The 17,229-nt window shown below is 39.8% G+C and overlaps 1 protein-coding gene across 3 annotated transcripts in view; it reads right to left on the minus strand.

Annotated features, from left to right (window-relative positions):
* Positions 1-17,229, minus strand: part of PRMT9 (protein arginine methyltransferase 9) — a 33,719-nt gene that overhangs the window by 8,499 nt on the left and 7,991 nt on the right. For 2 of the 3 annotated variants that reach the window (XM_006042853.4, XR_006545753.2), the window contains exons 5-9: positions 15,714-15,816; positions 14,608-14,714; positions 9,346-9,538; positions 6,763-6,946; positions 3,523-4,240 (exon numbers count right to left, since the gene is read on the minus strand). In XM_006042853.4, coding sequence (XP_006042915.3) covers positions 3,523-4,240; positions 6,763-6,946; positions 9,346-9,538; positions 14,608-14,714; positions 15,714-15,816 — 1,305 coding nt within the window. The remainder of the gene's footprint in view (positions 1-3,522; positions 4,241-6,762; positions 6,947-9,345; positions 9,539-14,607; positions 14,715-15,713; positions 15,817-17,229) is intronic. The other variant, XM_025268145.3, reaches the window with a different exon arrangement.

Genomic DNA, 17,229 nt, shown 5'->3' on the forward strand with positions numbered 1-17,229 from the left:
AAAACAGTCTCGTGTTTGCTGCTCCTTTTCTTGCAATTTTTCTCATGTTTGAAATTTTTCAAAGTAAAAAATTGAGAGAAGTTTACAAAAGTTAAACAGGCTGCTCTCATAACAACTTTCCCTAAAGACTAGCTGATAGGGAGCCAAATCATAACTAGGTCATTTCATGAGCAAAGAATCAGCAAAGAGAGAGAGGAATACTAAGTGTAATGGCATCAGACTGACTGAGACAAGTCTTCATCAGAAATCAGAAATCTGTCTTCACGAAACATAAATACATGATCATTTAAGTTGTGATAAGTTCTTACATAAATTAGCCTAAAAGGGGCCCCCACTGACCCCAATGCTTTACTCATTTTCATTATTCCTGTCCTACCAACTTTTTTTTTAGCATTTTGGGTAAAGTCTAGTAGAAACTGAATCTCCACACAATCAGTAAAAGTACATACCTCAACAAAATCACACAACTCACAATCACACAGCTCTTAACAAAATTCCAATCTATGCCTTTACCAAATCATATACAATTTTAACATCTCCCTGAAGAACTGAAAAAACTTACCCATTTCCCTCAAATGGATCAAGTTTAATCCTGACAACTCACGGTACTAAATTTTCTGAACTGAAGTTCTCTGCTAATCGTGATCCATTTAAAGGAAACCAGATCTAATTTTTCTTAAGATCACCAAGTCTCAGATGAGATACTAAGCTGCAGCGTTGCATGATGCCTGACTAATTCCACCCACCCCTATACCGCCACAAGAGGGTAGTGTTCCATGAAATCAGTAAACAAAAAGCACACAGGTCAGTAACAGCCAGCCTGCTGCCGTACAACCTAGGAGAGAGAACAGGAGGGCGGGTAATACAGGTAAATCACTTAGGGAGCAACCAGAAAATCAGGCCAAACAAACTGAAAAATACATCAGGCAATACCTAAAAAGAAAGGCTGGATCATGTACTAAAAGCCATGCCAGAGATGAAGACTCCACAAAAGCAAGTATGCAAAGTATTTTAAAAGGCCATGTTCACACTATTTTAATCTACAATCTTGTACAAATCCTTCTTCCTCAGTGTTAACCATTACTAACTGGAATGTGTCTTAGTTATGTGTAGATAAAACAGTAACTCCCTGAAGCTCTGCTTGGCTTTACTGACACTGTTGTGTTGTCACACCAAGGCAGCTGCCAGACTCCTCAGTGGAATCCTCTGCAAAGCCAATAATATTTCTGAACCATCTGTGCCTTCAAGGAAAAAAATAAAAATTGTTCCAACTCAAAAGTCTAACCATAAATGGCAAAAATTCTGAAGAAACTCTTCACTGTTTCCTTGTGATCCAACACAAGTGTTTTAAAACGGGTTTAAATTTTAAAAAGTTCACCAAGCTTTTAAACTGTCTCCTGTATTTTAATGTAGTGGGACTGAAAAAAAAAAAAGAATAAACATTTAAAACAGTAACAACAAAGGAACTTAATAGTTTGTGAAATGGCTGGTTTTTCCCTTGACCTTTCTTTAGGAGGGTTGGTATCCAGTGATGTAACAGACGCCTTTTATCCTTATCCTAAAAACAATCTCTCCTCCCAACCCTGAACTTCATCCTCTTTGACCGGTCCTGAGGCCTCTCTGCTGTCAGTAACTAAAGATGATGATGAAAGGCCTGGGTGAGAGTCTGCACACCACTGGCCCCACGACCAAGGGAGGCCGTGTCCACCTCCAGAGGAGCTGGTAAGGAGCCCGTGCACAAGCTTCGGCTGAAGGGACGGACGCTGGTTCTCTCCCGTTACTCAGGAGGTGTCCGAGGGAAGAGCGGGAACACTGGCTAACACGCTGATCAAAGGGCTACGAGCCTTTTTTTTTAATTGATTTATTTATTCTTGGCTGTGCTGGGTCTTCGGCACAGGCTTCTCTCTAGTTGCAGAGAGCGGGCTTCTCACTGCAGCAACTTCTCTTTTTGCCGAGGACGAGCTCTCGGGCTCTAGAGCACAGATTCAGCAGTCGTGGTGCACGGGCCCAGATGCTCTGCTGCATGTGGGATCTTCCCTGACCAGGGACTGAACCCATGTCCCTGCACTAGCAGGTGGATTCCCGGCCACTGAACACCAGGGACGCTCGCTACTAGCATTCAGCTCCCAAAGGTGCCAAACGTCCTGCGACACACTGTCCCCCTCCCACCTCTCCCTAAAAGCCGTCCCGCCCAAACCACTGGGAGGACCCTCCCTCCACTCAGAGACATACGGAAGAGGAATTGTGGGCAGCATGTAAGTTGTTTCCCACTAAAATAACTCATCAGTCCATCTATGCGAGGATAAGCAAAATGCGACAACACAATACATACAAAGGAACATTATTCCACCTTAACAAGGAAGGAAATTCTTACATGTACTACAACACGGATGAACCTGGAGAATAATATGCTAAGTGAAATAAGACAGTCACACACAAACCCCAAAAACCGCATGATTCCAGTCATATGATGTAGAATAGTCGAACTCACAGAAGCAGAGAGTAGAATGGTGGTTGTAAGCAGCTGGGGGGAGGGTGGGGTGAAGAATTACTGTTTAATGGGTATAAAGTTTCAGTTTTACAAGATGAAAAGAGTTATGAGAATGGTTGGAGGTAATGATTGCACAATATTACTAAAATATTTATAATAATACCACTGAACTTAGAGATGGCTAAGATGAAAAATTTCATGTTATGTTCATTTTACCACAATAAAAAAAAATCAGAAAAAGAATTAAATCAAAACTAAACTGTTAGGAAAATAGTACATCTTTCCACGGTGATTCTGCCAAATAAGTCAAACCTCATTTATGTGACAAATTCGGAGAGCTAAACTGCCTTCAAAGTCCAGTACCCCTCATTTCATAACTGAAGACAAGAGGTATTAAATGGCTTACAGAAAATTTTACTACTTTAGGAATTCAGGGACAAATTCGAGACTAGATTCTAACCCTTTCAGCTCCTTGTTCTACAATCTATCTAAAATACACCTGTTTAAAATTTTGAGAGAGAGAATGAGTGTATATTTCTACATATGCCATGTATGTCAGACCTCTATATCCCCATAATCTAGGGTATGTACAAGTTTGTTTTAAAGAATAGAAAATGGTAGTGATTTTGACACCTGACACATCATATGAAAGGGTAAATGTGGTTAACGAAAGAAAATGCATATGAAACCTAAAATATAGTTAACTATAGAAGCAAATGCTTTTTCCCCAACAATCTGCCTTCTGCTGCCACAATTAGGTCTGTATTCTCACCAGTGCTCCTATACTGTTTGCATAACAAAAGTTAAAACCTATAAATTCAGGGGGGATTCTTTTGAGGTGGGGGCGGGAAACAACTCAATAGTAACATGTATGGAAAAAGAAAGACATGAAGTCACAGGTCCTGAAAAGCCAAGCTTGAGGAACACACAATAATCATGACTCATTCATGCAGTTACACTATTAAGGAACTAAAAGAGTTTACAAGAAGTCTGAGCTCACATAATCCACAGGTTGTATTTTGGTGTTTTACCTGGATATTGCAGCCTTTTCCATTATTTCCTGCTGAATGAGTCCAGATGGCTCAATGACATCCAATATAATTATACTCCACAACTTGTCTGATTTTGGCCTTTGCAACACAGCAGACTCATCTTCCACGTGTCTCAACCAAAACTCAAGTGTGTCTTTAGGAAAGTGATTGGCTTCACATATGAGGTCCAGAGTTGCACGATGCTGGTCTTTCTCCACAGAACTGTAAGGTTTAACCTGCCCGAGGGTGCCAGCAATTACAGGCAGAACAGAGAAGCCCTCAGACACATCTAACACATACAAAGGCTCAGCGGTGCTCTGGTCAGAATTACTCGGTCCACTTTCACAGCTCATCTCGTTATTCTGACACTGAGTATCCATGGCCTGACCCAGTTTCTCAGGAGTCAATGAAGACAACACTTTCTTCATTGCCATTTTAAAGCCTTCGTGGTATGGGATGTTATTAAGCAAAGCAATTTCTGTGGATTCCAATACACATAGCTGCTCCACAACATCTGGCTTACTGGTCTGAAGGTTGGCCAGAGCGCTACAGAGTTCAGCCTCATTTCCGAAAGACAGCAAGTCTTTATTCCTGGTAAAACTTTTCCCGACCTCCATCTCATGTTCTGAATGGAAGACACTGATACTCTGGATTCTTAAGTAACAATCTTGACAAGACACTTCCATCATCACCTCGTCCCCAGGCTTTATCCAGTAGTCTTTGTAAAACAGGAAGAAAGAAAAAAAAAATGTAATCGATGACTATGAGTGTTTATAAGCCCGAGGATCACACAAACACCTCGGTCCTCCCTCCATTTTTTAAACAACTACAGGAAAGACTACATTTACGGACTTAATTACAATTAAGTGAATTAATCTATGTTTAAAAAAAAAAAAAAATAGGGAAACGCCTTCAGCTTTACATAAGGAAAAAATGAGGTTTGAAGAGCCAGTTAACTTACAGCAAAACCGACTCAACAGCTCGTTACTGGACCCTGACTAACAGCGTTACAGTGCTCTTACTGTCCTCACTACGTGCCGTCAGTGACCCCAAAAGAGAGGCTGGGGAGCACTACAGGAGACTCCCAATCTCCTTTGTAAATGAAGCCAGCAATCACAAAGGTAAATGAAATTCAGAAATCAATACCAAACCTCACTTTAGCTTAAAGGGACATTCTTTTCTCTAGAGAAATTTCTGAAAGAATAAGGCAGCGTTCAATAGCACCTTATCAGTAATATTTCTTAACTGTATTTAGATATCCTTGAATGTTTAGAAATTTGAAAATGTAAGGAAGGACTGAGTCCTACAATAAAAACTACATCGTGGACTTCCCTGGTGGTACAGTGGTTAGGAATCTGCCCGCCCATGCAGGGGACACAGGTTCGATTCCTGAACCGGGAAGATCCCACATGCCATCGGCTCTAAAGTCCACGACTACTGAGCCCACGCTCTGGAGCCTGTGAACTGCAACCACTAAGCCCACAGATGCAACTCCTGAAGCCCATGCGTCTAGAGCCTGTGCTCCGTACAAAAGCAGCCACTTGAACAAGAAGCCTGGGCACTGCAAAATAGAGTAGCCCCCTCTCATCACAACTAGCAACGCGGACCCAGTGCCACCAAAAATAAATACATAAAAGTAACAATAATAAAAAGACTGTATTGATGAGCTTTCACAGGTGGTAAAACTTTAAAGTGTAAACATATAATTGCTCCTCCTTCTCAGCCATAGAGCCAGCTGAAAATACAAGCTGCCTTTCTTGTGTTTACACACTTAAAATATCCTTTCCCTAAGGATTTTTTTTTCAATGCCATCTAAGTTAGTGAGAGTTAGAATAAATAAACAAAATTTTTAAATGCTGCTTACTCAGCGCTAGTCACTACGGTAGGCCTTTCACCCCTGGTGTGTCTAATAACTCCCACAACAGTCCTGCAAGGTAGACAGCACTGTCAGCCCCTCACGTTTCTTTTCAGCACGACTGCAACACAGCCTACAGGATCCCAGCTCCCTGACCAGGGACTGAAACCGGCGCCCCCACGACAAACGCTGGGAGTCCTAACCCCTGGACCACCAGGGAATTCCCAGCACCCTTCCATTTTTATAAATCACATAACAAAAGCTCTAAGAAATAACCAGCAAGACCAGCCAAGGAGTCAGTATTAGCAAAGATCCGATTTCAAATTTACCTCATTGACTCTAGAACCATATTCTGCCACAATACTATACTGATTCCATGACTTAATGGCCTTGCCAAATTAGATCCTTGATTGAGAGACTATACAGAAATAAATATTACCTTCCAGTTATAAAACAGTAGAATTTTTCTATGTAATACAGCTACTGTAAACTATACTGAACCACATCAAATTACTACTAAAAACTTTCTTTATAAAAAAGTTATCTTTGGGACTTCGCCTGGTGGTCCAGTGGCTAAGACTCCATGCTCCCAATGCAGGGGGCCCAGGTTCAATTCCTGTTCAGAGAACTAGATCCCATATGCCACAACTAGGAGACCCCACATGATAAAAAATAAATATATTTTTTAAAAAATAAGTAAATAAAAGGTATCTTTAACATAAGACTTCCCTAGGTAAGTCCATGGATTCATGAGCTCTAAACCGCAAGATTTTGTATTTATGTGAGTGTGCATATTTTTAGGGCCTGGGGCTCCACAGATGCCGTCAGATTCTGTGAGCGATAAGAACTTCTGCTCTGTAAGTAATATTTCTCCACTGTGTTCCAAAAAAGTGGACTAGCATTTCTCTCATCTACTCCTATCAAGAGTAATAAGAGCTGAGAAATGATTTAATGATAGATGTTTTTGAGTGGTATGCAGCAGATTTGTGTTTTCACCTTTTTTTATTTAAAATATTGGAGTATAGTTGATTAATAACGCTGTGTTATTTTCAAGTGTACACGCATCTGTTCTTTTTCAAATTCTTTTCCCATTTAGGTTATTATAGAGCATGCAGCAGAGTTCCCTGTGCACTGCAGTGGACCCTTGTCAGTTATCTAGTTTAAATATAGCAGTGTGTACATGTCGATTTTAGTCTCTCTTCTTAACTATACATATTACTTAAAACTACTTTTAAAAAATAAAGAGCAAATTCTAAAAGATTTAACCAATCTTCCTTGACTAGAAACTTCAAAGTGAATTTTTGACACTGACTCAAATGCTTAGACGATTAAGACAACATGTTTTTTTAAAAGAGAAAAACAACAAAAAATTAGACAAGATATACCTTCAAGATCATGAACAGGGTATATAGCCTGTTCCCAGCACGTTTCCTCACTAGGACTTGTGGATAGACTGTGTTCGTCATCAAGCTGGAGTACAAACCAAACCACGATAGCATCAAGTACGCCTTCTTTAATAACAGGGACGCCAATTTTATCAGGTTTTTTAGTTGCAAGGCTTTTTAATTCCTGACAAAAATGTAGAAGGAACAAGAGGATTTTAGACGTTTAATACATGCATGTCCCAGTGTCATATCACGTCCCATCAGCCCTGCCCAGAACCCTCAGGGGATCAGTACCACAGCACAACTACAACCAGCTAAGCACAACGGATGGGAAAGCGTGATATACAGTATACGGCAGTGAGCACCGCGAGTTACTACCATGAGGCAGATACATATTACTGGTGCAGAAAACGTCCACGACGTACTGCGGAATGAAGTCAGCAAGTGCTGAAGTAGTTGGGATTATTCTATCCTAAAAAATGTGTGCATGCATTCGTGCGTGTGCGTGTGTGTGTGCAGATTAGAAAAGCAAGTCTGAAAAGAGATATTTCAAGCTGGTGACCTGGGGAAAGAAGGACCTAGATTTTAAAAAGGAAGATACATACTTTTTTCTTCTTCCTTTTTAATGCATTACTTGAAAATGTTAAACAGGCAGATATTACTTTCAAATTTAAGGTCTTAATAAGGTGGTTTTTCTGGGGGCGGGGGGCTGTTGCAGAGAAGAAACATTAAAATATTGGAACACTTGGTGAACATGTGGAGATTCGAGGAGCATGATGCTCTTGGGGACGGCACGGGAGCCCTGCTCGCCTTCGCTCACCCCTATGCCTATGCATCTCCTCTATGTGACTGTTCCCAAGTTACATCCTTGTCTAATAAGCCTACTAAGTAAAATGAGTAATAAGTAATAAGTAATGCTTAAGAGCCTAATAAGTAAAATGCTTCCCTGATTCTGTGAACCACTCTAATAAATCAATAGAACTCAGATCATTGGAACTTAACAATTTATGGACTATCACTTAGTAAAGAATCCACCTGCAATGCAGGAGACCCCGGTTGGGGAGAGGTCAATTCCTGGGTTGGGGAGATCCACCGGAGAAGGGATAAGCTACCCACTCCAGTGTTCTTGGGCTTCCCTTGTGGCTCAGCTGGTAAAGAATCCACCTGCAATGTGGGAGACCTGGGTTTGATCCCTAGGTTGGGAAGATCCCCTGGAAAAGGGAAGGACTACCCACTCCGGTATTCTGGCCTAGAGAATTCCATGGACCGCATAGTCCATGGGGTCACAAAGAGTCAGACATGACTGACTTTCACTCACTCTGAAGCACAGATGTTAACCTGGGTTTGTGTCTGGAGACTGAGGTGGGATGGGGGGAGGGGTAAGGACTGAGGAAGGGAGGTGTGTAGTCATGCAGGGATGAGGACTTAAAAGAACAACAACAAAAAAAATTGTAACACTGTTATATCAGAAAAGAAATGCTGACAAAGCTCAGCCTCAGCAATGCCAAAGTATTAATTTAGTTCCAGATCACCTCAAAACAAAACAAAAAAACCTATTAACAATTAATAGGGGAAAGCTTTTATTAAATTATAAAGATCTTAGGCGAAAATGACACCAAGTCTTCTGTCCCCTGGCAAGTTTCACCTCAAAATCTTAATGTACTTAAGGTTAATATACTTAAACATTTAGCCTTACTTAAAGATCACCCGAGAAGGACTTGATGTAACTTTCTCCAACTCCCTGGGCTCTTTCTTTGCTCAGCGCAGGGCCCTCACACACACATAGACACATCAGGATGATACCAGCTTGTCCTGGTTTGCCCAAGACCGTTTCTCAGGAGCCGCTCAGTCCTGCACAAGCCAAGGTGGCTGGTCACCCTACCACACAGACAGCCTAGAGATCTGAGGTATGCTTCACGTCAAGGAACACTGCTAATCCGAAATGAAAGACACAGAGCAAGGCTGGAAGACCTAGGTTATGATCCCTGCCCCTGCATTTATATCTGAGGCGGGGAATTGACGTAACAGCACAAGGATAACTGTAACTGTCGCAATGCTGTTTTAAGAGCAACCTCAGGACTTCCTTGATGTTACGGTGGATAAGAATCTGCCCGCCAACGCAGGGGAAACAGATTTGATCCCTGGTGCGGGAAGATCCCACATGCCGCGGGACAACAAAGCTCTCACGCGGCACCTACTGAAGCCTGCAAGTCCTCGGGCCTGTGCTCTGCAACGAGAGAAGACACCGCAATGAGAAGCCCATGCTCTGCAACAGAGAGGAGCCTCCACTCGCCACAACTAGAAGTCCACGCGCAGCAACGAAGGCCCGGAACAACCAAAAAATACATAAATAGACAAGCGAGCCTCCTAGGAATACAGGTGAAAGGGCCAGGTACATTGTACGGTCCCAAAAACCTTAGGGATTGTTTCCCTCTGTATTTAAAAGTAAAGCAAATGATCATTTTCCTTACATACAGTAAGTGGAATCCCATGCATACTCACAAGACTGTCCCATGTAATAACTATTTTAAACAATGCATGAAATTTAACGCTTAAAACCAGTAACTAAATTTTTATTTTTACCTGAAGATTGTTGAAATCTACTGTCATAATTTCAAAGCATTCTGTCAGAGCCAAATATCCTCCAGGAACTCGACTCATCTTTTCGGTTGTATAAGGTTCAATTGTTTCTTCTCCATCTACAGAAGAATAAGCTGGGCTCTGAAATTTCACATTGGTTGGCAAACAGATTCCAGCAACGTCCTTAACACCCACCCTGGTGAGAAGGGGAATGAGAGAGGAAAGGGAAAAAGATGAGTTGTTTTTTTTTTTTTCTTTTTAAAGAATCAAGTAACACCGTCTAATACTGAATCCAGCAAAAATAAGCATAAAAATACAATAAAACATCATAGACAAAGGTTTCTTGAACACATTGACATACACAATCACTAACTATAAACAAAAACAAATAATAGGTGTACATTAAAATTAAGAACTCCACTCATCAAAAGATACCCAGGAAGAATGTTAAAGGCAAGCCACTGAGTAGAAGAGATTTGTAATACATCTACTCAACAAAGGACAAATATCCAAAATATATTTTTTAATCCCCACAATAAAAGAAATCCAAAAATGAGCAAAAGACTCGGACACTTCACAAAAGAACAAATAGCCAATATGAAGAGTCAGTCATGAGGGAAAGTTAAAGCCATGCTACCCAACGAACAGAACGGGGAAAATGAACAGTCCACATCAAGTATTGATAAGAATACAGTCTTATATACTACTGGCAGGAATATAAAATTAAAAAGACCACTCTGGAAGAGTTTCATAGTTCCTGTTCAAGCGGAACGTGACCATTATTTTAGATTCAGTCTTAATATGGGAACCTCAAGGTGTCTGACATTTGCACTTCCAGAAACATGACCAAGGGAAATTCATACACACAACCACCAAAAGAATGTTTAAGAATGTTGACAGCTGTGCTATAAACACAATACTCCCCAAGCTGGATATGACCTAAACATCCATCACCAGCAGAATGGAGGAATGCACTGTGGTGTATTCGTACAACAGGCATACTCCACAGCAATGAGAACCAACAAACCACACACAAGAACACAGACGTGCTGAAATAAGGAAGGCAAGCATGAGCATTCATACTGTAGGATACCATTTGTATGGTATTCAAAACAGGCAAAATAATCTATGGTGTCAGAAGTCAAGACAGTAGATACTCTTGGGGGTGTGGGGCGCTGGTAACTGGAAGGGGTTTCTTCCTAAGGACCTGTTGGGGTGGGGGTGGTGTTCTGGACCTTGATCTGAGCACTGGTACACAGTGTATCAACTTCATGAATCCATCATAAATGTATGGTTTATGTGCTTGCTCTAACAATGTTTGATGTCAGTAAAAATTTACACGGAAAAAAAAAACCACTTCATGAGCATTTTAGAAACACCATCTTGCAACAGGAAACACTTCGACCTCCTCTCACACACTCATTTATTAGCCTGTCTTTACAGGGCTTGAAACAGTCTACTACTAGAAATTATTTTGTTATATTCTAAAAAGATGGATTGTCAAATGGAAGTATTAATGAGTTTAACAATAACTAAATGAGAAATCACAAATTACAGAAACAAAAAGAATGTGACAAGTTCCCTTTCAATTTCTTACCAAATACATGAATATAAACTTATTGTCAAAACTTCAAACAATGTAGTAAAAAGTGAAAGTCCACCTTCGCAGTATCCATTTCCTCCGTTAGAAGTGTGCTGTGTATGCCCCCCACCTTTTCTTTACGTGTGTAATAATACCTGTGTATACTGCCTCAGACCCACTGCACTTATCTTCCTCTGCTCTTAACTCTTTATTTTGAAAATGATTTCAAATTGATAGAAAGGCTTCCAGTGTCGTCTAAAGAACTCTCACATCCTTTAACCACAGTCATCAAGTTTTTAATAGTCTACCATATTATTTTTATCATATTCTCTCTCTCTCCACATATATTCTTTCTTCTGAACCATTTGAGAGAAAATTGCATTCATCATACCCATTTATCCTTTCATAGATATACTTCCGTGTATCTTTATTATAAACAAGGATATTTTCTTAATCATAAGTTATCAAATGCAGTATTATTTCATCTTCATATTAGAATATATTTCATATTCTGTATTTATTAACTGCATCAATAAATCAAAACTAACTCCCCCCCACCAGTCCCAATACAGGATCATGATTTCAATTTAGCTGTCCTATCCTCTGACAATTTTATTTTGTTTCGGCCATACCATGTTGCTTGCAGGATCTTAGTTCCATTTATTAATCTATTTGTTATAAATAGGGATTTATGGATTCTTACTTTATTCAATGGAACTGCCCTTATATATCTTGGTGCTTAAAATGTCCAAGATTTGGCCAGTGGGAGACACTTCCAAACATGCTCCTGTGACCTTCCACCCACATCATTTTCTTCGGCAGTTCCTTAAATTTCTGATCCAAGTTATTTCACAGTCACCTTCAGTCTGTTCTGCCCCAGTCTGGGAAGCAGCCATTTCTCCAGAGTTACAGTTCCCCGTGGTGAGGCATGGTATGTAAAAGCCAAGGTTTGAGGGCTACGCATGCTCACTGCTCCTAGAATTATGGCTTGTCTTTTCACTAACCATCATTAACTTCTTTCCCTCTCTACATATGCACCTTAACTGTTTCCTTTTCTCACCTGCAAAGTACTGCAACAGGTGAATGTTTTATCAGAGTGCAGTAAGTATGCAGATAGTTTTTTGTTTTGGTTTTTCCAATTACAGTGTTATAGTAAGCATCCCTGTACACATGTTTATTTATTAGGACAAATTATCAGAAGTAGAAACATCACGTAAAAGACTATACACACCTTTAGTTTTGTTAGATAATGCCAAACTGAGCTACTAAAATGTTGCACCAACAGGGTATACAGTCTCCCACATCTAAGAGAAAACAGGCTTCCCTGGTGGCTCAGTGGTACAGAATCCATCTGCCAATGCAGGAGACCCAGGTTCAATGTGTGGGCCAGGAAGATCCCCAGAGAAGGAAATGGCAACCCACTCCAGTATTCTTGCCCATGAACAAGGAACCTGGTGGGCTACAGTTCATGGGGTCTCAAAAAAGTCGGACACAACTCAGCGACTAAACAACAACATGAGAAAGTAGGATCTTATCTCTTTTTTGGGCCACACTGTGGGGCTTGCAGGATCTCACTTTCCCAACCAGGGATCAAACCTGGGGCCTCGGCAGTGAAAGTGTGGAGTCCCAACCACTGGACCACCAGGGAATTCCCCTTATCAATCATTTTTAATGTTTCAGAATGTAAACAGTTAAAAATGTTATCCTGTTGATTTAATTTCCATTTCTCTCATTAATAGACAATTACAAACACATTTCAGTTCAGTTCAGTTGCTCAGTCATGTCCAACTCTTTGCAACCCCGTGGACTCCAGCACACCAGGCCTCCCTGTCCATCACCAGCTCCTGAAGTCCACCCAAACCCATGTCCATTGAGTCGGTGATGCCATCCAACCATCTCATCCTCTGTCGTCCCCTTCTTCTCCTGCCCCTAATCCCTCCCAGCATCAGGGTCTTTTCAAATGAGTCAGCTCTTCGCATCAGGTGGCCAAAGTATCGGAGTTTCAGCTTCAACATCAGTCCTTCCAGTGAACACTCAGGACTGATCCCCTTTAGGATGGACTGGTTGGATCTCCTTGCTGTCCAAGGGACTCTCAAGAGTCTTCTCCAACTTAGCTTTATTCTAAAAGTTGGAAATTTTACCTCAGCTTGTCATCTGCCTTTTAACTTTATACTGTCTTTCACCAGATATTCAATTTGTTTTTTAATGTGTTAAATTTGTCAATCTTTTATGGCTTCTAGATCCTCCCTCTGTTTTGTTTTGGAAACCCTTCACCATTTAATGCATTTTTTACACTTAGATACTTAATTCATTTTGGAATTAAAAGTAAAGATCTAACTTTACCATTTGAAGGATAGGGAGGCTGGCGTGCTGCAGTCCATGGGGTTGCAAAGAGTCAGACACGACTGAGCTCAAGTGAAGTGCTTCATCTCCACTTACCAAATAGCTTATCCTTTCTCCACTCATCTGAAATACCTCATCTGTATCACACACCAAATCCCTATAAATTCAAAGGTGTATCTCGAGTCTTTATTGTGTTATACTGATCTATTTTTTTCTATTTCTGCATCAATAAATTACTGTTTTTTATTTCTAGTTTTTAATCTAATAAACCAAGTTTCTTAAAACTTAAAACCTCTAAACTCTGGGAACTGTAACACTAGGAAACTGACTTTAAGAAATCATAAAGCAAATCTATTAACATGAAGAGGCTCACTAAAGCTAATATATTTACTGATATTTTAAAACATTTACTGATACTGATCATTTTTACTGAAGCAAAATTAAATTTATACACACACACATTTACTTATACAGAGCTGACAACCAATTATCTAACTCTAACTCAGCCAATCTGCTGGCAAAGGCCACTTTTTGGTTAGTGCCTGTGCCCTACCAATCACTAACTACTTTTTACTTATCATCCCGTAACATGCATTGAGGAGTGTAAGGAAAAATATACTATAAAGATGAACAGTAGTTTTCTACCAGTGAGGCATTCAGGATGATTTTTATTTTCTTCTTTCAATCACCAGTATTTCCTAAAATATTTATGTGTTACATTTACTACTACTGAGTTATCAGATGGAGGGCCTCCTTAAAAAGTCCTGAAACAATACGGATCAATACTTTAGGAAAATAAAAAATTCATTAATGTTCAAGAAAAAGAAGTAACCAAGAAGTTTTTATAACTAAAAAAAGTTTTCACCTGTATCACACTGCATAAATCTCAGAATCTCAAGGGTACAAAGATCCTGAAATTTCATCCCATCCACCAACAAAACATTATAATACTAAGAGTTATTAATAACAGAAAACTGGGAGAAATAAAATTATTTTCGCATGGAAATTTCACTCTAAAATTAGTTTGAACTTAGTATATTTCTCAGGAATCTACCACACATCAAAAGGATACTATGTTGTTTCAAAATTAAATTTTCCCCTAGAAAATTGAAAGCTGATTGTTAATCCAAGAGTCTTAGTTTTGAAGAAAGTTTTAAAGACGCAAAAAGAAAAAAAAAAAAAAGGTAAAAATAAAATTAAGACTGGAATAGATATCATGAATTTAAAAGTCAGAAGATGATGCATTCTCATCCGAATGTCCACTAAATAACCTTTTAAGTACAGGCAACTCAAAATTACTGAAATATTTTTTAATATTTACTATTTAAATAATCACTTACCTATGATGTCTTCTTATCTCTGCACATTCTACTGCCATCCCAAATATAACAGCACTTGCTGGTATAACTTTCCCATATTTTTCACAATTACCATTTTCACCTTTGGTCTAAAAATATAACAGTAAAAATTATATTCTGCTACATTGATGTCAAAATATTTTTGTCAAAATATGTATGATGGCAAGCTATGAAAATTTATAAGAAAGCTTAGAAAAACAATAGTTAATGATAAGCAGATTAAGGGTTTTTTTCCTTTAAAAAGTTTATTTCCATTTTTTTATATATATATGAATGTATATGTGTAAGTATACATATATCATATATACACATGTGTGTGTATATACGTATAAATTTTTTTCTTTTTTTAAGTACTAGTAGGAAGAAAGGGAGGGAGGGAGGTGGGAGCTAGAAGCCTCTAAGTTTGTACACAAGAAAGATCTTTGGGAATGACTTTAATGAAGAGGCCAAAATCACCATTACCTACTTGAAAAACAAACTGCTCTTCTTTCAACCTTTCACTAGCTATGTTAAATCCAAATGATTTTCTGTAAGCAGTCAATTCTTATTACATGTTAAAATCCTTTCTTTCATAATACATATATCAATATATACACGAAAGCTACATTTATGGGCCACAGTAGAGGATTTCAATGTAAAATACAACCTGGCAATTATAAGAGTCAATTCTGTCCAGCCTAGGTCCAAGTGGTACCTTAAAATCATACCACACAAGTTACCCACTACATTCTCTTTTGGTAAATTTGCCAAACATACAATATGAGCAGTGAAGCTATAAAGCTCAAAATACTTCCATTTCTCAACCTCACTCAAGAATTCCAGAGTCAATCCCTTCATCACATAACCTCAATTCCTAAGAACTCCTTCCTGGAGTATTTTTTGCCTGCATACCCCATTTGGGCACACAAGAATACACTGCACTATGTTATTAAATGTTTTTTGTTCACACGGATTTCTTGCCAGCTATACAGTATATACCTCAATAGTGAGACGCACCTCCTATTGCTTTGCAACTATGCAAGGGGCTCAATGAACCATCTACTGAATAATAATTCTTAATCAAATTTAAGTGTTTTCATGCTGCTTACCTTTGGCTGCAAAAGTAAATGCTCCCATGCATGAATCAAACTCTCCACAATTCCTTCTCCAAATAAACCTGCATCGACAGTTTCTGTTACAACTAGGGACACTCTATAGAATGATTTTTTAAAGATATATGTAAGTAAAATATCATGCTATTTATGTAAAAGATGTCAAAGCTGAGAGAAGGAAGAATATATTATAGACACAGTACAAATATTAAATTTTCTCATACATTTCATGTTTAACATCTACCCTTGCTCCTACTACTAAGTCACTTCAGTCGTGTCCGACTCTGTGCCACCCCATAGACGGCAGCCCACCAGGCTCCCCCGTCCCTGGGATTCTCCAGGCAAGAACGCTGGAGTGAGTTGCCATTTCCTTCTCCAACGCATGAAAGTGAAAAGTGAAAGTGAAGTCGCTCAGTCGTGTCCGACTCCTAGCGACCCCATGGACTGCAGCCTTCCAGGCTCCTCCGTCCATGGGATTTTCCAGGCAAGAGTACTGGAGTGGGGTGCCATTGCCTTCTCTGAACATCTACCCTTGAATCCTAAGGAACTCTAATGTTCCTCTAAAGCTCCTCTGTTTTCCACTGACAGCTTCCTGGCTGGGAAGGTCACAGACAACCTTCACTTGACTTGCTGCCTCCTGGGTTATTCCTTCATTGCCTAAACCCTAAGGATTGGTTCATATCCATTACTTTTACCAGTCCCCCTCCTTAACCCTGAGTAACTGGACATCTATCCCCAATATTCTGTAAAAATACTTTCTACCATCAATGACTCCCTACAGACAACAGGCAGTGCAGTGAGAAAGCTTACCTCCCAAATCCTTCCTCCACTTCCATTATCCATGTGTATCTCTTATATGTTCATAGCCCCTTTCCTGTCACTGCTCGTGCTTTACCCACACCTGGACTTTTCACCAAAGCCTAACCCACAGAGTTCGGGTCTCTGTCCATTCTTTCTAGAAAATCTCACTCAAAAACACACCCCCAAAAAAATCTCTCCCTTCATCGAACTTCTTTAGTACTCATTGCCAGTATCATTCATTTCTACAGTTACAAGAAAAAGGTATTTTCAAGAATAATCCTTATCTTCCTATCTTGACTACAGCTGCCTTGATAACAGAAAGCAACTTGAGTATCTTCTACTGTGCCCGTGGGCTTCCCAGGTGGCACTGGTGGTTAAGAACCACTTGCCAATGCAGGTTAGACGTAAGACACGTGGGTTCAATCCCTGGGTCGGGAAGATCCCCTGGAGAAGGGAATGGCAACCCATTCCAGTATTCTTGCCTGGAGAACCCCATGGACAGAGGAGTCTGGCGGGCTGTGGTCCATGGGACCACGACTTCAGTTGGACACGACTGAAGCACAGTATGGCACTGTGCCTAAACCCAGGAGTGTATACACATACACAAGATTTTCAGTATTTATGACTGCATATATTTAGAATGCAAAAGGCATCTCAAATCATCTGATATCTACAAGTCTCTAGATTTGCCCAAGGTAAAAATAAATCATTA

This window comes from Bubalus bubalis, chromosome 17, assembly GCF_019923935.1.
Source record: "Bubalus bubalis isolate 160015118507 breed Murrah chromosome 17, NDDB_SH_1, whole genome shotgun sequence".
NCBI lineage: Eukaryota > Metazoa > Chordata > Mammalia > Artiodactyla > Bovidae > Bubalus > Bubalus bubalis.